The sequence below is a fragment of the Aquarana catesbeiana genome, linkage group LG04, assembly GCF_042186555.1.
Source record: "Aquarana catesbeiana isolate 2022-GZ linkage group LG04, ASM4218655v1, whole genome shotgun sequence".
Classification (NCBI taxonomy): Eukaryota; Metazoa; Chordata; class Amphibia; order Anura; family Ranidae; genus Aquarana; species Aquarana catesbeiana.
The window spans coordinates 685391184-685414103 of NC_133327.1; the positions used below are offsets into that span (position 1 = coordinate 685391184).

The 22920-nt window shown below is 43.5% G+C and overlaps 1 protein-coding gene across 1 annotated transcript in view; it reads right to left on the minus strand.

The window, feature by feature from the left end:
* Nucleotides 1-22920, minus strand: part of GLP1R (glucagon like peptide 1 receptor) — a 234669-nt gene that overhangs the window by 31541 nt on the left and 180208 nt on the right. The window contains exon 9 of the mRNA XM_073628986.1: nucleotides 1850-1919. Coding sequence (XP_073485087.1) covers nucleotides 1850-1919 — 70 coding nt within the window. The remainder of the gene's footprint in view (nucleotides 1-1849; nucleotides 1920-22920) is intronic.

Here is a 22920-nt window from a genome sequence, read left to right on the forward strand (position 1 = left end):
TCACTAAGCGCATAAATATCCTCCGCCTTAAATCCCATGGCTAGGATCTTGTCCACAACCTCCCTCCTGATTGGGGGAATACCTCCTCCTTCCCACCTGAGCTGTACCACATTCCTGCGTTTTTAATGGAGGGTGCGTTAGGTGAAAGTCGCACAACTGGCTCCCTTCCACCACCAGCAGCATGACTTTTGTCCCGACACAGCCAAACAGGGAAACCTCTGAGAGCAGCACAGACAGAAATAAAAATGCTCTTTCCCAGCTCCAGAGATCCCTATTGGTCCAGTGAGGCCACCCATCAGATTAAAGAACCAATGGGGAGGCTTGGAAAGGAAATTCAACATTTGCATATAATTCTGTCTGGCAATATCTTTGGAGCTGAGGACTAATCTGACAGAGCAAATAGTTTGGCTTTTTTATTCAGTTGTAAAGCTGAACTTCCGGGATAAGCACATATCATCTAAATCCATCAGTCATGCCTCTTTTCTTCTTGTATCTCAATGTGATTTGTGTAATTCTCCAAGATCTGTGCAGTAATCCAGTGTGAGACTTCCTGTAATAAAGACCGCCCACTGCTGTCCTCGGTCCTTGTGCAGTGGGACTGGTCTGATCTCCGCCCCCCTCCTGGAGTTTTCCTGTAGTGGGCGGAGCCTGTTCAGCCCCTCCCACAGCTGAGTTCTCTTTTTGTGCCCCCCTCCTGTAGTTTTCTGTAGCGGTTAGAGCCCGCTGAGCTCCTCCCACAGCTCTTTTCTCTGCACAGGCTATGTACAGCACACTGATGATGTCATTGCTACTTTTATAGGGTAATATCTGGGTTTGCAAAGGTATTTGCTGCACAGAAATTGTATTTACAGTATATCCTTTGTGGCTATTGAGGACCATTTCTAAAATGACATGTTTCATGCCCATTGGCCAGAATTAAGATGATGGAAATCTTAATTGAGAAAATATGTAGACTGCTGTTGTTCAAATGCTAGTAAATGCTGTTAAGCCATCCAGTGGCTCTGATGCTTTCTGAATCATAAACCGGAAACAGACAGGAGTCTATAAAGAGAGCCAGAAAACTGTAATTTTCATAAAGAAGGTCAGCAATATAGACTCCATATTCATTTCAGTACAGGTATTCTCTAATCTTCCTTCTTTTTCCTACCCTAAAAATAATAAATAAAAGCTTGTTTTATTATTATTAATATTTTTATTATTTTTAGATTTTTTATTTACTTTTTATTTTTAATAAATGTATTTAAATTTAATATATATTTTTTTACATTGTTATTAAATATTTGAAATAAATTGTATTTAATATTTTTATTATGTTATTATTAATAAATAAAAGCATTATGCTTTTATTATTTTTATTAAATACTTGAATTACATTTTATATTTTTAATATTATTTTATTCATAATAAATTCAAGTGTTATATTTTTATTTTTATTTAATATTTAAATTAAATTCTATTTATTATTTGTATTATTAATTAATAAGAAGAGTTATATTTTTAATATTGTTGTTAGATATTTGAATTGCATTTTATTTAAAAAATGTACTATTTTATTAATAATAAATAAAATAATTATATATATATTTTTTAATTAGACATTCAAATTACAATTTATGCCATTTTTTTATTATTATTACTCTTTTATTAATAAATACAAGTGTTATATTTGTATTATGTTTTTTAAATATTGGAATTACATTTTATTTAATATTTTTATTGTTATTTTATTAATAATAAATGCATTATTATTCAGTGACAATGGACAGTGTCTGAGTTTCATTGGGCTACACCGCACCCAACATTCATGGACAATGTGGGGTGAAATTTGATGGATGGATTTAGAACTCACCCCGATGGCGACGAGGATGGGCAGACGGATGATGAGCCAGTAGTTCATATTGTAATTTCTGGTCCAGCATCTGCAGAGGAGACAGAAGGCATTATAATTCACTGCAACACCCCAATTCCATGTAGTTAGAGACATGCGGAGGGCTCATGTTAAGGTCCAGTGGGTATCATGCCATCAGTATAATGACTTTCATGTCATCAGATGATCTGATACTTCTCCAACCAATGAGAAATATACCTCCGACGCGTTTCACTTACAGGTTGCTATTGAACTAAATGCAAATTCTGCTTCATCTTCTCAGCCTCAATGCATGTTGCAGTCCAGCTCAGGCCAAGAAAAATACAAAGCATCTTTATTTTTGGAAGCGATGGTGGACAAGAAATGAAGGCAGCCTATTTACTTGAATGGACTTCCTTATGAGTGATTGCCGCTCTAAAGAAGCTCAGGGGTCACATTTTGTATTTTTCTGCCTTCTGTTAAAGTCCCCTGTGAGCTCCCGAAACCAGTGGCAGCTGGTGGTAAATTTAAGCGGGGACCTGAGAGAGGGAGGAAGATCAAAAAGCCAGATGATTGGCAGAGCTGGGGGTTACTACTGAGTGGGGGATCCGCAAAACGGGGACTTACCACTGACTGGGGGATCAGTAGAGCTGGGAGTTACTGAGTGAGGGATCAACAGAGCTGGGGGTTACTACTGAGAGGGGGATAAGTAGAGCTGGGGGTTACTACTTAGTGGGGGATCAGCTGAACTGTGGGTACAGCTGAGCAGGGGATCTGCTGAACGAGGGTACTAATAAGTTGAGGATCTACTGGGTAGGGGTCCTAATGTAGCCGGGGTTCTACTGGACCCCTCTAAAACAAATAGAAAATCAACACACACAGGGCATTTGCCAAGCTTCATTATAGCTTCAAAAAGGCATTGTAGAAGCATCAAAAACACATAAAAAAAAGTAAGGTAAAAAGTGGGAAAGCGCATTAAGCTGTAGAAGCCATAGAAGGGGCTTGAGGTCTTTTAGGCAGCACAGCAGGCGGGAACTTCCTCTGCTGCATCATTTTTACAGAATTACAGGACAGATCCGTGTCTTATTGTCTGTTTGTTTTTGTACACTTCCCCTCTGATTTATTCTGAACCACGCCAATACAGGCAACCAAATCACGGCTTGGCTTTTATACTCTAAGGTCTGTAGGAAGTTGTGCCATTTGTGAGGTCAGGTGCTGATGTTGGATGAGAAAACCCGGCTCACATGTCAGGCCCCACGTTGGTCACCAAAATAAAAGATCTGGCTTCCAAATGACATTCTAATTCATTCCTATGGTGTTCGGTAGGGTTAAGGTCAGGGCTCTGAACCAGCTGGTGGCTGATGGTGCTCAAAATTTTTTGGGGGGCGCAAACAAACTGAAAAATTCTGAACAAAATCCCATCAAACGCAGCCACTGTACCCATCAATTGCCGCCACTTTGCCCATCAATTGCTCCCACTGTGCCCCATTAAATGCAGCCTCACTGTGCCCCATCAAACGCAGCCACTGTGCCCATCAAATGCAGCCACTGTGCCCCAAAAAAATGCAGCCACTGTGCCCATCAATTGCAGCCACTCTGCCCATCAAAGGCAGCCACTGTACCCATCAATTGCCACCACTGTGCCCATCAATTGCCGCCACTTTGCCCACCAATTGCTCCCACTGTACCCCATCAAATGCAGCCTCACTGTGCCCCATAAAATGCAGCCACTGTGCCATATTAAATGCTGCCAGTGTACCCCCCGACGGCCTGCCGTCTGCACTTACCTGTCTCGGTGGGACAGCTCCTCGATGTCTTCTCCCATCCTCTCTTCCTGTCCTCTTCCATGATTGGACGCCTGGCGTCCAATCACAGCGCCTGTTGTTTCAGCCAATCAGGTGACGAGTAACAGATCCGAGCACCTGACGGAGAGGCTGTTTAGTTTTAGGAAAGCGAATATTCATTACCTTTTCTGACACAGCTGAGTGACCTGCGAGCGCCCAGCATGGCGCAGCACAAATGTAACGAAGCATTAAAAAACGTAAAAAAAGGTATTTTATCTAAAAAAAAAAAAAAAAAATCTATTTTTATGGTAAACTGCACAGAGCAAACTAAAGGTCATGCAGTTGGAGTTTACAGAATGTCTACCGCAAGCTGAATGTGTGTCCTTTGTTGCTGCATTGCTAGAACTGTTACTTTGTAACATTTATAAAGTATAAAGTGCAGCTGATGACTGTCTGCTACAACCCGACTTCCCTCAGGGGGTCTATTTACCAAGAAGCAAATGTACAGTGCCTTGCAAAAGTATTCACCCCCTTGGCTTTTTACCTATTTTGTTACATTACAGCCTTTAGTTCAAAGTTTTTTTTTATCTGAATTATATGTGATGGATCAGAACACAATAGTCTAAGTTGGTGAAGTAAAATTAGAAAAATCTATACATAAAACTATTTTTCAGAAATAAAAAGCTGATAATTGTCATGTGCGTATGTATTCACCCCCTTTGTTATAAAGCCCATAAGAAAGCTCTGGTGCAACCAATTACCTTCAGAAGTCACATAATTAGTGAAATGATGTCCACCTGTGTGCAATCTAAGTGTCACATAATCTGTCATTACATATACACACCTTTGTGAAAGGCCCCAGAGGCTGCAACACCTAAGCAAGAGGCACCACTAACCAAACACTGCCATGAAGACCAAGGAACTCTCCAAACAAGTAAGGGACAATGTTGTTGAGAAGTACAAGTCAGGGTTAGGTTATAAAAAAATATCCAAATCTTTGATGATCCCTAGGAGCCCCATCAAATCTATCATAACCAAATGGAAAGAACATGGCACAACAGCCAACCTGCCAAGAGACGGCCGCACACCAAAACTCACGGAGCGGGCAAGGAGGGCATTAATCAGAGAGGAGCACAGAGACCTAAGGTAACCCTGAAGGAGCTGCAGAGTTCCACAGCAGGGACTGGAGTATCTGTACATAGGACGACAATAAAAGAAAGTGTTTCCACCGCTCAGGCTGACACTGACCCAGGTGTAAGTAGAAGTTTCAGAGCAGAAGAGCTCCAGGTGCTGGCTGAATGCTAGGCAAAGCAGGCTTGAATGGAGGAGAAGATTTGGATGCCGCACACTGGATGTAGTCAAAAAACTTCACTTTATTGAAAAAATGGGATCATCAAAACAACAAGACTGTCATGCAGAAAGTACGGGTAAGCTGACGCGTTTCGCACTCAGGACTGAGTGCTTACTCATAGCGTCAGCTTACCTGTACTTTCTGCATGACAGTCTTGTTGTTTTGATGATCCCATTTTTTCAATAAAGTGAAGTTTTTTGACTACATCCAGTGTGCGGCATCCAAATCTTCTCCTCCATTCAAGCCTACATAGGACCACAATAAGCCGTACGCTCCATAGAGTTGGGCTTTATGGCAGAGTGGCCAGAAGAAAGACATTACTTTCAGCAAAAAACAAAATGGCACGTTCTGAGTTTGGGAAAAGGCATGTGGGAGACTCCCAAAATGTATGGAGGAAGGTGCTCTGGTCTGATGAGACTAAAATTCAACTTTTTGGCCATCAAAGAAAACTCTATGTCTGGCGCAAACCCAACACATCACATCACCCAAAGAACACCATCCCCACTGTGAAACATGGTGGTGGCAGCATCATGCTGTGGGGATGTTTTTGAGCAGTCAGGACTGGGAAACTGATCAGGGTTGAGGGAAAGATGGATAGTGCTAAATACAGGGATATTCTTGAGCAAAACCTCTACCCCTCTGTGTGTGATTTGAGGCTAGGACGGAGGTTCACCTTCCAGCAGGACAATGACCCCAAACACACTGCTAAAGCAACACTTGAGTGGTTTAAGGTGAAGAATGTAAATGTGTTGGAATAGCCTAGTCAAAGCCCAGACCTAAACCCAATAGAAAATCTGTGGTCAGACTTAAAGATTGCCATTCACAAGTGCAAACCATCCAACTTGGAGGAGCTGGAGCAGTTTTGCAAGGAGGAATGGGCAAAAATCCCAGTGGTAAGATGTGGCAAGATCATAGAGACTTATCCAAAGCGACTTGGAGCTGTGATAGTCGCAAAAGGTGGATCTACAAAGTATTGACTTTAGGGGGGTGAATAGTTATGCACATTGACTTTTTCTGTTATTGTGTCATATTTTTTGTTTGCTTCACAATAAAAAACAAAAATCATCTTCAAATTTGTGGGTGTGTTCTGTAAATTAAATGATGCAAATCCTCAAACAATCCATGTTAATTTCAGGCGAAAAATGTCAAGGGGGTGAATACTTTTGCAAGGCACTGTATGCAGAGCTTTGTCCTGCTTTTCTCCTTACTGATCAGCAGGTGGCAGTGGACATCTATTGGCTGGCACCCGCTGATCGGCTTCTGCTGTGACAAACCACAGCAGAAGCAGCGCGCCGCAATCATGTGCCCCCTACCCAGAACTGCAAAATCTCATAAACACTATATTGCCATAAGTATTGGGACGCCTGCCTTTACACACACATGACCTTTAATGACCTCCCAGTCTTAGTCCGTAGGGTTCAAAAATTGAGTTGGCTCCGCCCTTTGCAGCTATAACAGCTTCAACTCTTCTGGGAAGGCCGTCCACAAGGTTTAGGAGTGTGTCTATGGGAATGTTTCTTCCAGAAGAGCATTTGTGAGGTCAGGCACTGATGTTGGACTAGAAGGCCTGGCTCGCAGTCTCTGCTCTAATTCATCACAAAGGTGTTCTATTGGGTTGAGGTCAGGACTCTGTGCAGGCTAGTTAAGTTCCTCCACCCCAAACTCGCTCATCCATGTCTTTATGGACCTTGCTTTGTGCACTGGTCCAAATCATTTGGTGGAGGGGGGATCGTAAATGCACAATTTTGACCAATTAATACATTTTTTTTAAACTAGCACCTTGTTGTTTTTTTTTGGTGAACTTCACAGATCATTTATGCATAAGCACTTTATTATTTTTTTTTTTTTGATTAACTCTTCTGTAAATTTTGTTACAATTATGGCTTCTTGATGAATCCCATTGATTATTTATGCACAAGCACTTTGTATTTTTTATTATTTGCCCATTTTGCACATAGTAGATTTAAAGTTTTGTTTCGCATATAAGATATTAGCGCTGCACTTTATTTCTCCCTTTGTATTGTGACACTTTGCTTGTGTTTTGTTACAACTGCTTTGCTTTTTATCGTGTTTGTGGCCTTCAGGCTGCCTTCACACTTGAGCGTAGCGTCCTTGAGCATTTTTTTTTGTGCGACTTGCGCGTTTGTAGGCAGCGTTTTGGGGCTTTGGTGTTTTTTTTTATTAGCCAATAGAGAAAACTATTATCTGTTGCATCATTTGTTGCTAGGCATTGCAGCTTTTTTTTTTTTTTTTTTTTTTTTTAGCTTTTCCATTAGCTTTTATTTTTTCTTTTATTATTATTCATTTATTATAATGTTTTCTTCGTTAGGGTAAAGAGGGTTTGAGTTCAGTTTAGGTTAGGGTTAGGATTAGGAGTTGGGGGTTAGGGTTTTATTCTTATTGTTTTATTTATTTTTATTTTTTGATTTTGTTTCTGTTAAAAAAATTTGTAAATAAGTACGTTTTCTCTTTCACTGATGGGCACTGATAAGGCGGCACTGATGAGGTGGCACCAATGAGCGTGCACTGACGGGCACTTATGATGGGCACTGATATGCGGCACTGATTGGCACTGGTGATGGGTGGCACTGATATGCAGCACTGATGGGCATTGATAGGCGGCACTGATGGGCACTGGTAGGCGGCATTGATGGGTGGCACTGATATGCAGCACTGATGGGCATTGATAGGCGGCACTGATGGGCACTTATGGGTGGCACTGATGGGCACTGATAGGCGACACTGATGGGCACTGAAAGGCGGCACTGCTGAGCACTGATAGGGTGGCACTGATATGCGGCACTGATAGGCAACACTGCTGGGCACTGATGGGCACTGATACGTGGCATTGATGGGCACTGATACGCGGCACTGATATGAGGCACTGATGGGCATCCCTGGTGGCACTGGCAGTGGTAGGCATTGGAGTGGGCACTGATTGGCAGCTGCCTGGGTACATATTGGTATTTCCCTGGGGTCTAGGGGCATACCTGGTGGTCCAGTGTGGATCGCTTCCCTGGTGGTCCTGGGCGGGATCCGAGGGGGGGGGCTGTGCTGATAAACAATCAGCACAGACCCCCCCTGTCAGGAGAGCAGCTGATCGTCTCTCCTCTACTCGCGCCTGTCAGGCGGGAGTGAGGAAAAGCCGATCACCGACCCTTTCTATTTACATTGTAATCAGCCGTGATTGGACACGGCTGATCACGTGGTAAAGAGTCTCCGTCAGAGACTCTTTACCTAGATCGGTGTTGCAGGGTGTCAGACTGACACCCCGCAACAACGATCGCCGCGATGTGTGCCCCCGGGGGCGCGCAGCGGCTCGATATTCCTGATCACGTCATGTGACATCCGGTCAGGAATATCAAACCACTTTGCCGCCGTCATTTGGTAATAGGGCGGGCGGCAAATGGTTAAAGGATGTTCTAAAGAAACCTAAAGAAAGGTATTTGAGCTTCCCTGCAATTTCCCTCCTGCCTCTTTCCTGCTACTTCCTTTTGTTACTTGGTTCAATAAAGCATTGAAAACGTACTCAAGTATTGGTGCTTCTATCGTCCAGAGGTAAACTCAACGGAACCCTAGACCCGGTGCCGGTGAAACAGAGGTATCGAGAGTAAGGTAACAAGCCCGCCTAAACCAGCAGCTCCACCGAGAGTTAGTGCTACATGTGGGCCAGCAGGTGGCTGAAAACGAACCCCTAAACATGGCGTCTGTCCCATAAATACCCTCTCCCAGAATGCAACTCGGAGGACCACCTCCACCGAGTTGTCTCCGGGACAGAGGAGCACTCATCCGCTTCAACACGTTGCTTTTCCAACACCTGCCGTTGGCGACAACGACACCCACCGGCACAATGTGGAACTGCATGCAACCTCAGCCAAGCTGGAACAGAGGCAGATCTAAGCAATTCACTAAATTTACCTATCAGATGGTAGATCATAAATCTACCAGCGCTACAACTATACAAAAGTTAAAACATGAGCTCTGGTTAACACTCTGGGAGCACAGTGTTTGCACGGGGAACTTTCTTCTTTCTTTAAGATCCAATAAATTAATACTAGCAAAAAATAAATAAATAATTAGCCCTTAACTTTAACCCTTACCCCTTAAAAAAATAAAATAATAAATAACTAAACACCCTAACCTTAACACAAAATAAATTATTATTATTATTATTATTATTATTATTATTATTAATAATGTTTTTTTGTTCGAGTTTGGGTGTTTATTGTTATTATTATTATTATTATTATTAATAATAATGGATTTAATTTTTTTTTTAATGTTAGAGGTTAATTATTCATTATTAATGTATTATTACATATTGGAGCTTCAAGCTACAAATCGCTGGGGTGTGACTGCGGCCTTAGTGCTGGGGGGTCTTCCTCCTCTATTTACTATGCAGATCTGCACCAGATTTTGCACTCTCCAGTTTTAGTAAATCTTCCCCAATGTCTTTGTATGATGGAGTATTACCAGAGCTCTTCAACTAGAGACACCTGAGCTCCATCATTTGGAGGGGGGGGGGGGGTTCACATACTTTTAGCAAAATTGTAGGCGTGGTGATGATGAGCATATCCATGGTTAAGTTTCATTGTACAACTTAGAACTTTGTTGAGGAACTACTGATTCCAGCATGCATTTACAAGCGACCCCCCCCCCCCCCAGACTCGGATGTGCTTGGTTTTCACTAATAGAATGATCCCCGATTTGCTGGCAGCGCGCTGATAAGCACTTTTATTGGTGTTATCCCAGCTGGGTTTTAATGTAGCGGCACAGCCGGTGTTTTTGGTGGAGCCGTTCTAATTGTTTTATTCTCCCCGGGCCTGACACAGCTATGATAACGAGTATAATTTTCAGAAATGCTCGTTATTGCTAATTTATACCGTGTGAGGGAGGAGAGGCGGATCCGGCGCGGCTCATGTGCCCTGGAGGATAAGCGCCGGAACCTGCGGAAAAATCTATAATTGGAGATCATTGGAAACTATCGGAGCGTGGCAAAATATTATTTCTTTTCGTATCCCGCAGACACGAAGCTGCGGCCGATAACCCGGGATCACCTTCTGCGGAGATCTGTGGATGGAAGGCGCCCGGGAACTTTTTTGGAGGGTTATATTGCATATTAATATTTGACAGTTTCATAACCAGCCAGCAGGTGGCACTCCAATCTACCTTTTTATATGTTTTCCCACTTCCTCCTTACAGTAGACAGAAACCCAATCGCTAAAATCCTTATATAACTTTCAACATGTTCATTTTAATTTTAAAAGTAATTTTTAAATCTGCAGAATCCCTGACAATTCACTGCCCTACTGACACCGTCCACTGCTCTACTGACACCGTCCACTGCCCTACTGACACCATCCACTGCCCTACTGACACCGTCCACTGCTCTACTGACACCATCCACTGCTCTACTGACACCGTCCACTGCTCTACTGACACCATCCACTGCTCTACTGACACCGTCCACTGCTCTACTCACACCGTCCACTGCCCTACTGACACCGTCCACTGTCCTACTGACACCGTCCTCTGCTCTACTGACACCGTCCACTGCTCTACTGACACCATCCTCTGCCCTACTGACACCGTCCACTGCTCTACTGACACCGTCCACTGTCCTACTGACACCGTCCTCTGCTCTACTGACACCGTCCACTGCTCTACTGACACCATCCTCTGCCCTACTGACACCGTCCACTGCTCTACTGACACCATCCTCTGCCCTACTGACACCGTCCACTGCTCTACTGACACCATCCACTGCTCTACTGACACCGTCCACTGCTCTACTGACACCGTCCACTGTCCTACTGACACCGTCCTCTGCTCTACTGACACCGTCCACTGCCCTACTGACACCATCCTCTGCCCTACTGACACCGTCCACTGCTCTACTGACACCATCCACTGCTCTACTGACACCATCCACTGCTCTACTGACACCGTCCACTGCTCTACTGACACCATCCACTGCTCTACTGACACCGTCCACTGCTCTACTGACACCATCCACTGCTCTACTGACACCGTCCACTGCTCTACTGACACCATCCACTGCTCTACTGACACCGTCCACTGCTCTACTGACACCATCCACTGCTCTACTGACACCGTCCACTGCTCTACTGACACCATCCACTGCTCTACTAACACTGTCCACTGCTCTACTGATACCGTTCACTGCTCTACTGACACTGTCCACTGCCCTACTGACACCGTCCACTGCCCTACTGACACCGTCCACTGCTCTACTGACACCGTCCACTGCTCTACTGACACCGTTCACTGCCCTACTGACACCGTCCACTGCTCTACTGACACCGTCCACTGTCCTACTGACACCGTCCTCTGCTCTACTGACACCGTCCACTGCCCTACTGACACCATCCTCTGCCCTACTGACACCGTCCACTGCTCTACTGACACCATCCACTGCTCTACTGACACCGTCCACTGCTCTACTGACACCATCCACTGCTCTACTGACACCGTCCACTGCTCTACTGACACCATCCACTGCTCTACTGACACCGTCCACTGCTCTACTGACACCATCCTCTGCCCTACTGATACCGTCCACTGCTTTACTGACAGCGTCCACTGCTCTACTGACACCGTCCACTGCCCTACTGACACCATCCACTGCTCTACTGACACCGTCCACTGCCCTACTGACACCATCCTCTGCCCTACTGACACCGTCCACTGCTCTACTGACACCATCCACTGCTCTACTGACACCATACACTGCTCTACTGACACCGTCCACTGCTCTACTGACACCATCCACTGCTCTACTGACACCGTCCACTGCTCTACTGACACCATCCACTGCTCTACTGACACCGTCCACTGCTCTACTGACACCATCCACTGCTGTACTGACACCGTCCACTGCTCTACTGACACCATCCACTGTCCTACTAACACTGTCCACTGCTCTACTGATACCGTTCACTGCTCTACTGACACCATCCACTGCCCTACTGACACCATCCACCACTGTCCTACTGACACCGTCCACTACCCTACTGACACCATCCTCTGCCCTACTGACACCGTCCACTACCCTACTGACACCATCCTCTGCTCTACTGACACCATCCACTGCTCTACTGACACCATCCACTGCTCTACTGACACTGTCCACTGCTCTACTGACACCATCCACTGCTCTACTGACACCGTCCACTGTCCTACTGACACCGTCCACTACCCTACTGACACCATCCACTGCTCTACTGACACCATCCACTGCTCTACTGACACTGTCCACTGCTCTACTGACACCATCCACTGCCCTACTAACACTGTCCACTGCTCTACTGACACCGTCCACTGCCCTACTAACACTGTCCACTGCTCTACTGACACTGTCCACTGCCCTACTGACACCGTCCACTGCTCTACTGACACCTTCCACTGCTCTACTGACACCATCCACTGCTCTACTGACACCGTCCACTGCTCTACTGACACCATCCACTGCCCTAATGACACCGTCCACTGCTCTACTGACACCGTCCACTGCCCTACTGACACCGTCCACTGCTCTACTGACACCTTCCACTGCTCTACTGACACCATCCACTGCTCCACTGACACCGTCCACTGCTCTGCTGTACATGCGTGTGTTGAGGTTTGGGGTGCAGATCCTAATGCAATAGGCTGCGCACACCTATAGTGGCTGCAAAGAGGCTGCAGGAAGTGAGCAGCACTGAGATGCAACAAAGAATAAAAAAAGTTGAAAAGAAGGGCAACTGTCAAAATGACAACTGTTTATGCCACTTGGCACTTTGGCAATATAAAGATCCAGTTGGAATTTCCATCCATTTAGCAAAGTTCTGGAGCCACACACCATTTAAATCAACTTTACTAGTCAGTACATTGCAGAAACACAGACACTCCACCCAGGATCCTCCTTCTAACATGTTTCACCCCCTGCTAAGACTCAATCCTAGGGTTTACAGTTCTATATATAAAAAGCCTAATGTTTACCGGCTTGTTGGAAAATGTTTGTTGAGTCAAGGCTGCAGCCAATCGTCTGCAGCACTGATCAGTGTATCCCGACAGCAGAGGAGTCCCCCCGCTGTCAGAATACAATAGCACAGCGGGGGGGGGGGATTCCTTTATCCATCTCACTTGAGTGGATGGGGAAACCGTTCAGTTTTGTTCTACCAGCCCACTGGCTAAACGAAAAAAAAAAAAAAAACTGACCCTTGTATGGCCAGCTTTATAGAGATGTGACTCCACCCCCTCCCTGTCTGAGCTTTCAATGAGGGACAGACAGTCTGAAAGAAAGCAGCTCCTGTCTCTATAGAAAACCCAGAAAAGCTGTTGGAATCCTTTGTCATGGGTGCATGCTATAATTGTTTTTGTATATGAAACAAAAATTGTATCAAATCAAAAAAAAGTATATAGTAAAAAGATATAAAACAACAGGTTAAAAAAAGACTAAAATAAAATCGTCCCAAAAACAATTATAAGATTGCTTTTTGCATCAATACACTGTAATTGCTGAGTGAGATGGTGAAATTTCCCATGATGCACGGCACTAATGGTACCGCCTCAATATTATTTAACCAGGAACACTGGGGGCATCTTGTGGCAAAAAGAAGGTACTGCATTAGACAGCTCCAGACTACAGTAAGTATTGTAGCCTGAGCTCTTTTTTAAAATTAATTTTAACACTGCCTGGGCAACCTTTATTACAAACATGAAACGTATCCCAAAGTTTAAAGAATAGCTAAAAGCAAAAGTTTTGGATAGAGTGGAGGAGGATTAGAACCCCTGTCAGGTATCTTTTGCTGTCTATTTGTCCTGTTTTCCATTAATATTGAAAGTAAAAGAAAATTTTGTGCTGTCCAGGGAAAAGTAATAGAGGGGAATCTTTCAATGGAAAAACTAGTTCTTGTGACCCGGGGGGGGGGGGGGGGGGGGGTGATTGGTGATTCCTTTCATTTTCAGGGATTTCCTCTCATTTCCTGTTTCGGTGATGGGACAGGGAGTGATGGTAAATCTTCCCAAAGGGACAAAGATGACATAAATAAAAGTCAGATAGGGGTTACAACACTCCCTTACGCTATCCAAAATGGAAAAAAAAAAGTTTTGCCTATAGTTCTACTTTAAAGTAGACATGTGCACTGCCGGAAAATTTGTTTGTTTTAGTTTCATTCGTTTTGGTTTTTTTTTTTGTGTCATTTGTTATGATCGCAATTGTAAAGTTGTAAATTCGTAAATTCATAAATTCGTAAATTTGTAAATTTGTAAATTCATAAATTCGTAAATTTGTAAATTTGTAAATTCGTAAATTTGTAAATTTGTAAATTCGTAAATTTGTAAATTCGTAAATTAGGAAATTCATAAATTCAAAAATCCGAAAATAAGAAATAAAATCCGAAAATTTGAAAGATTAAATTATAGGTATTGGAATTTGTAATTAAATTTGTAATATTTAAAATCTGGCTGTTAGTGAACGTAACGAATACGAATTTATCCAAAGTTACGAATCATCCGAAATAACGAATGCCACATCTTAACAAAATGGAACGGAACAAATTAATAATAAAAAATTACAATCATAGTAATAAAAACGTTTCATTATTATTATTATTTATTATTAATTTGTTCCGTTCCATTTGTTTAGATGCGGCATTCGTTATTTTGGATAATTCGTAGCTTTGGGTAAATTCGTATTCCTTATGTTCACCAACAGCCACATTTAAAAGGAAACTCCAAATACCTATAATTTAATAGTTATTTGTTAGTTATTCTTTAGAATTTTCGGATTTTCTTTCTAATTTTCAAATTTACGAATTTACGAATTTTCGAATTTTCGAATTGACGAATTGCATCCATAACAAATTACCCGAAAAACGAAAAAACAAACAAATGAAACGAAAAACAAAAAAACAAACAAATGAAATGAAAACAAATTAATTTTTTCGGCAGTGTACATGTCTAGTTAGCGCTATAAGAAGAAGAGGATACCCTCAGCCTTCGACGCTTCGCTTCAAGGGCGGCCAACTGAACAAAATAAATGCCAGAATAAAAAAAACGTTTTCGTTCATTTTCCAGATTATCTGTTGAATTGTCGTGTTTGACGATCACAAAGCTTTCAATCCCTTCCTTTGTGACCTCTGTCTACTGATAGCAACTCTCAGATTCATTTAAGATTTTTTTCTTCTTTTTTTTTTTAAAGTTCTAAATTGGAGGTTTGCCATTTCGGTGGAGATGTGACAAAACTCCAGATCGGGAACGAGGCGTCTGCCGCTCTCTTACAAAACTCGTCCTTTGCATCTCATCAGCTTCATTACCGCCGGCCTGAATATTGATGGCAGACGATCGTGCGGCTCTAATCATCTACAACCGCAATCAGCTTCAGACGTGGAGGCGCTGCTTTCTGCCCCCCCATCCCCTCCCCCATTCTGAAGTTGTGCAGTCCGGTGGGCCGACAGGGGAAATGAATTAGCAAGAAGAAGAATTATGGGGCAGAATATTTATTAATGAAGAGTTCTCCTTTCTTGCAACGCACATTTTTCTATTGTTTGCTGGGGAAATAAAATGTTTTTTGCGATTTTATTTATATTTATTTTTTTGGGGTGGTTTACTAGCGCTTTAATGTGCCCTAAAGTGAACTTTAGGGTATTTTTTTTTTTTACTTAAATTTTGTGTTTTAGAAACTGTTGCACTAATATTGCGTGACTTAAAAAAAAAAAAATAGGATCAACCGCTATTTTATTTTCCAGGGGCCTCTGCTTTTGGAAAATATATGAGGTTTGGGTGGTTTAACCAATCTTCAGGCCTAAAATGATTTTTTAACCCCTGAGCACTGTTGTTTCTTAGACATGGTCATGTGATTTTTTTCCTCACTCCTATATACATTTTTTTTTTTATCACCTTGGCATCGCATTGCCATTTACTTAGCCATACTTTTTTATATGGTAAATTCTATAAATACACTTTATATATATTTTATATATTTTTCTCCATCCCTTTCCTTTTTTTGATGCATTCGCAGCCTGGACACTGTGTGTCTTCTGTGGCCGCACAGGGCTCCTTTCCTTTGGGTCTTCTGGTTCCCAGTGGCGGTGGTTGCCTTCGGGAGGTCTGGCGCGGTGGGTTCACCTTCCTTAGGGCATTGGCAAGAGATGCATACCTTTTATATTCTATAATTCTTATGTTTTGTATATTTTGTACTTATTTCATTCCCTTTTGTATTTTTGTACAGTTCCACGCATTTTTTTGATTCGTATATCTCCTGATGAAGCTAATAGGCGAAACACGTCGGGCTAATATACGAAAGAACAACCTTTGTCAGTGCTGAATATTCGCCCAATGACCACCTTCACTATGAAATGTTGATTACCTGTGAAGAAAGTGGCCCTGTTCTGTTTTAACTTTATTCTCATTAAAATATAATTTTTTTTTTTTAATAAATGGTTTCCATTATTATTTGGAAGCACCGCAACAATCCCCCTTCTCCTTCTTCACTCCATTAAGGTCATGTGATGTTGTCCCAAAGACGTGTCTCCCGCGTGTCCGTGAGCAATCTGTCACAAAATGTTGCCAATAAATAATCGTTCATCATTTTTTGTTCATAAAGTTGTGCCTACCGGACACAGCGGGTGACTGATCACTGTGCCGGCCCTGCTGCCAGTACCATGTGATTGCTGTGACCAATCACAGCAGATCACATGACAGTTTTAAACAATGGATGGCTTTCGTTTCGGACCCAGCGTCTGGACCTGGATGAAGAGTGGCGGCGTGGCGGCCTGGCAAGGTCTTTATTGTCTCGAGGCACAAATTGGCGACTCGACCTGGAAGGGCTGACAGACACAAAGAAAAGGAAGAAAAAAGGAGCTGCACCATGTGGGACGTCCTTCCTGGGCATGGAGAGGGTGCCCCCCACCACAGGGACACAATGCCTGGAGAGCCAATCACCTGCCTGGGCTCTGGGCTCCCGCACCGCTCAATCAACATGGCCGACTCCGGCCCTGCTCAGGGCTTATTCACCCGGACTGGACATCAACCAGTAAGTGCAGATGCTGCATTGATCCCAGAGGAGGACAACAAAGGGGCACAGTCTCTGGCTTGTGAGCTCAAATTTATGGGAGCTGGGTCCTATTAGACATGTGCAATTCGTTTAGTTTCTAATTCGTTTTTTAAGGAATTTTGACGAATTTTTCAATTTCCGAATTTTTGGAAATTCGGGATTTCGGAAATTCGGAATTTTGGAACTTCGGAGATTCGAAAATTTGGAAATTGGAACATTCTAAAATTCAAATTCGGAAATTCGAAATTTTAGAAGTTCGGAAAATCAAAATGTCGGAAATTCAAAAATTTGGAAGTTTTAAAATCCGAAAATTAGAATGAAAATCTGAAAATTCAAAAGAGTGAAAATCCGAAAATTCGAAAATCTGAAATGATAACTAACTAATAATAACTATTAAATTATAGGTATTGGAATTTCCTTTCAAATCTGTCTGTTATTGAATGTAACCAGTACGAATTTATCCGAAGTTACGCATTATCTGAAATAACGAATGCTGTATCTGAACGAATGGAAGATAACGATCTAATAATAATAAATAACAATAATAATAATAAAACCTTTTTATTATTATTATTATTTATTATTAATTTGTTCCATTCCATTTGTTTAGATATGGCATTCGTTATTTCAGATAATTCGTAACTTCGGATAAATTTGTATTCGTTACGTTCACAAACAGCCAAATTTGAAAGGAAATTCCAATACCTATAATTTAATAGTTATTATTAGTTAGTTATTATTTCAAATTTTACAGATTTTCTTTCTTTTTTTCAGATTTTCAAATTTTTGGATTTTCGAATTTTTGAATTTCCGAATGTTCTAGTTACAAAAATTCCGAATTCTAAAATTTGAAAATCCAGGAAATTCGGAATTCGGAAATTCGAAAATCCGAATTTTCCAATTTTCAAATTTACGAATTCCGAATTTGCGAATTTCAGAATCTTTCTTTTTTTTCAGATTCTCGAATTTTCGGATTTTCGAAATTTTTGAATTTCCGAATTTTTGAAGTACGAAATTCGAAAATTTGGAAATCCAAAAATTCAGAAATTCGGAATTTTCAAATTTTCGAAAAAAGCAAGACAAACAAATGAAACGAAAACGAAACGAAAACAAACTCATTTTTTATCAGTGCACATGTCTAGGTCCTATAGCATTGGAGAGGAGGCGGGGTTTAATCCACATGTAGACTGCCATGGAGTCTGTCAGAAAATTGCATTTTTTTTTTCAAACGTTCGCTCCTCTTTAATTTATTTAGCAAACAATTGAAAAACTCCAGTGGTGATTAAATACCACCAAAAGAAAGCTCTGTTTGCGTGAAAAAAATTATAAAAAATGTCATATGCGAACAGTGTAGCATGACCGCGCAATTGTCATTCAAAGTGTGACAGTGCTGAAAGCTGAAAATTGGCCTGGGCAGGAAGGGAGGTAAAAGTGCCCGGGATTGAAGGGGTTAAACAAATGCACAAAAAAAAAATAATACAAACATGGCTCTGGCAGTGAAAGGGTTACAGGTAGAGGAGGGGACCCAAGTGAGGACAGGGAAGCTGGCACTTTAGCGGTGCAGTATGATAATAAAATCAGACAGTATTTCAGGGACTTTGTGTTGCTGATGAATGAACCGTGAGAATTCGATATTAAACCTCCCAAGTCCTTCTATTCAGAGAAGCTCTTGTAAATCCAAATTATTTAATGAGACGTCCTGTGTCCTGCGTTCTGCGTCCTGCGTCCAGTGTCCTGCGTCCAGCATCCTGCGTCTAGCGTCCTGCGTCCAGCGTCCAGCATCCTGCGTCCAGCGTCCTGCATTCTACGTCCTGCGTCCAGCGTCCTGCGTCCGCCGCAGAGCAGCTCGGGGGTCACTGCCTCACTTGTTGAGGGATTTATCTTTCTCCGGGACGTGTCATTCATTTTACAAGGATCCAAATCTTGGATTCGTCATTATACTAGAAAACAAATAAAGAGCCAACACTGGAAATGACCCCCCGCCCCTCCCCCCTCTACATTACAAAACACATTTACAGGACAAAGTCGCACAATTCCGACTGCGACCCGCAATGAGATGATTACAATTCCACAGAAGGAGAGCGGCAAGAGATTGAGATATTGGTTTTTTTTCAAGTTTTTTACGTATTTCTTTTTTATTGTAATTGAAAATTGCAGTTTATAGGAGATTTAGAGGATGCGGGGTGGTTATATATTACCCTCAGTATTACCCCGGGGCGATTAAATCCTCACACAGAGCGATCGTACGCTTGGTGGGGGGCGGTATTAACTGGCCTCTTATATCCGAGTCTATCAGGCACGTCCCATCACATATCCTAATAATTCCTCTTTATAGTCTCACAAATCCATGAATACAATCGCCATCCATAAGGCTTTTCAAATCACAACAATGCCGCCGTTCTCAACCCCTCCTACCCCTCCTACCACCTTCTACCCCCTCCTACCCTCTCCTACCCCCTCCTACCACCTTCTACCCCCTCCTACCCTCTCCTACCCCCTTCTACCCCCGGGGTACTTTTTAAGTTAGAGAAACTGGATTAAAACAAATTCATTCATGATCAGTGAGAATAACGCCCCCCCGTACATTGGTGGTTAATGAAAATAATGACTCCCTTACATTGGTGCTCTCCATGCTCTGCGTGGTCTGTGTGCTCTGTGTGGTTGGTGTGCTCTGCATGGTCTGCGTGGTCTGTATGCTCTGCATGCTCTGTGTGCTCTGCGTGGTCTGTTTGGTCTGTGTGGTCTGCGGGGTCTGCATGGTCTGTGTGGTTTTGTGTGGTCTGTGTGGTTTTGTGTGGTCTGTGTGGTTTTGTGTGCTCTGCGTGGTCTATGTGCTCTGTGTGCTCTGCATCATCTGTATGGTCTGTGTGCTCTGCATGGTCTGCGTGGTCTGTGTGCTCTGCGTGGTCTGTTTGGTCAGTGTGGTCTGTATGGTTTTGTGTGGTCTGTGTGCTCTGCGTGGTCTGTTTGGTCAGTGTGGTCTGTATGGTTTTGTGTGGTCTGTATGCTCTGCGCGGTGTTTGGTGTGTGGGGTCTGTGTGGTCTGTGTGGTCTGTGTGCTCTGCGTGGTCTGTTTGGTCAGCGTGGTCTGTATGGTCTGTGTGGTTTTGTGTGGTCTGTGTGGTCTGGGTGGTCGGTGTGGTCTCAGCCCTGCAGGTCTCCAGAGTCTCTCTTTCCCTCTCACAATGAATGGACCGTGGCTTGTCGTGACATCGGAACGTATCGCTCGGCACACTAAGCTCCTTAGAGAGGATTTACATAAATGTGTCTGAGCTCAGAATAATTTCCATGTCGTTTATTCCTCAGTATAATGTTATATGTAGATTGTCTCCATGTCAGTAGAGGTGAGAGATCATCAGATCCCCCCTCCCCCCTCATCATTATCCCATCAGTCCTGGGGGGGGGGGGGTAAAATCAGACTTCAGGGACAGCGGTGGCCTCAGGTGAAGAATGAAGAGCTGAATGCCTGGAGGTGACGATTCCCTTCCCATCTGATAAATATTTCATGACCCAAATGAACAAGAGAACAAAATGTTCTTTACACGGGAAGAGAAGAGGAAATCAGAAATAACAAATAAGGGTGGAAGTGACCGACCTCTACAGGGGCAGCTGAAGTTTATTCTGCTTATAATCTGCCTTCCCTGCCCCCCCCCCATCAACATTCTGATAAAAATCTGAAATAAAATGTTTCCATTTCCATTACAAACATTATTTTAGGTGTAGTGACATCATCACTGGGTCTCTGTGCCTCTCTATGTAATGCAGGAAGATCATGGCTGGTGGGAGGGGCTGGCAGAGTGCTGTACGTAGCTTCCTGATGACATCACAGCACTCGACCTCAGTCCTCCTTTCAAGAGCCCTCAACCCTGATGCAAGCAGTGGGCTGGCTTTTGGGTGCAGCTTTGCAAATATCAAAATGGGTGGGTGTCAGTCTGGAGAAGTGGACATTCCTAGGCTACAATTACAGTAAAGAATCCAAAGTCATAAAGAAGTCAGGTTCTCACAACCTTTACTGTAAAAAATCCACAGTCATTCTATGCCAGTAACAAAAAATCCATAATGTGACTACTTTTACAGTAAAGAATTTACAATCTGAATATATTAACACTAGATAATCCTCAATGGTACTACATATACAGTATAACAGTTTTTTGATGCCAGCAACAAAAACTCCATAATGAGACTACCTTTACAGTAGAGAATCCATGTGTACAGTGTGCTAACAGCAAAATCTCTATGATGTATCTGCCTTTACAGTTAAGAATCTACAATCAATGCTAATGTTAGATAATCCTCAATGTTGCTATACTTACAATAAGGAATCCACAGCCTGGATACTCCTAAACTAAAGAGGCGAGTTCTGACTTTACAGTAAAGAATCAGCAGGATCTGTACTAACTGCTTTTACAGTAGATAATGCAAAGTTCAACTGACCCTTACAGTAAATTTACTGTAAAAAAACAAAAAACAAAACAACATCACCTGATTACACTTACTGTAAAGAACTCCCACTACAAAATAGTTTCACAGTAAATAATCCAGCTTGACCAACCCTATATAGCGGAATCCCCCCCCCTCCATCACATCAGAGCCCCCCCATCATATCAGAGCCCCCCCATCATATCAGAGCCCCCCCAACATATTAGAGCCCCCCCATCATATCAGAGCCCCCTCCATCATATCAGAGCCCCCATCATATCAGAGCCCCCCCATCATATCAGAGCCCCCCAACATATTAGAGCCCCCCCATCATATCAGACCCCCCCTCCATCATATCAGACCCCCCCTCCATCATATCAGACCCCCCTCCATCATATCAGAGCCCCCCCATCATATCAGAGCCCCCCCAACATATTAGAGCCCCCCCCATCATATCAGACCCCCCCTCCATCATATCAGACCCCCCCTCCATCATATCAGAGCCCCCCATCATATCAGACCCCCCCTCCATCATATCAGACCCCCCCTCCATCATATCAGAGCCCCCCTCCATCATATCAGAGCCCCCCATCATATTAAAGCCCCCCCATCATATCAGAGCCCCCCATTATATCAGAGCCCCCCATCACATCAGAGCCCCCCATCACATCAGAGGCCCCCCATCACATCAGAGGTCCCCCCATCACATCAGAGGCCCCCCATCACATCAGAGGTCCCCCCACCACATCAGAGGCCCCCACCACATCAGAGGCCCCCCATCACATCAGAGGCCCCCCATCACATCAGAGGTCTCCCCATCACATCAGAGGCCCCCATCACATCAGAGGCCCCCCCATTACATCAGAGGTCCCCCCCACCACATCAGAGGCCCCCATCACATCAGAGGTCCCCCCATCACATCAGAGGTCCTCCATCACATCAGAGGTCCTCCATCACATCAGAGGCCCCCCATCACATCAGAGGTCCCCCCATCACATCAGAGGTCCCCATCACATAAGAGTCTCCCCATCACATCAGAGGTCCCCCCCATCACATCAGAAGTCCCTATTCACATTAGAGGTCCCCCCATCACATCAGACCCCTCTATTCACATCAGAGGTCCCCCCATTATATCAGAGGTCCCCCATCATATAAGTGGTTTTCTCTTCACATCAAAGGTCCCCCATCATATCAAAGGTCCTCCATCATATCAGAGATCCCTATTCACATCAGAGGTCCCCCATCACATCAGAAGTCCTTATTCACATCAGAGGTCCCCCCATCACATCAGAGGTCACCATAATATCAGAGGTCCCTATTCACATCAGAGGTCCCCCCCATCACATCAGAGCCCCCTATTCACATCAGAGGTTCCCCCATCACATCAGAGTCCCCCATTCACATCAGAAATTACCCATCATAGTAGAGGCCCACATCATGTCAGAGGTTCTCCCATTACGCT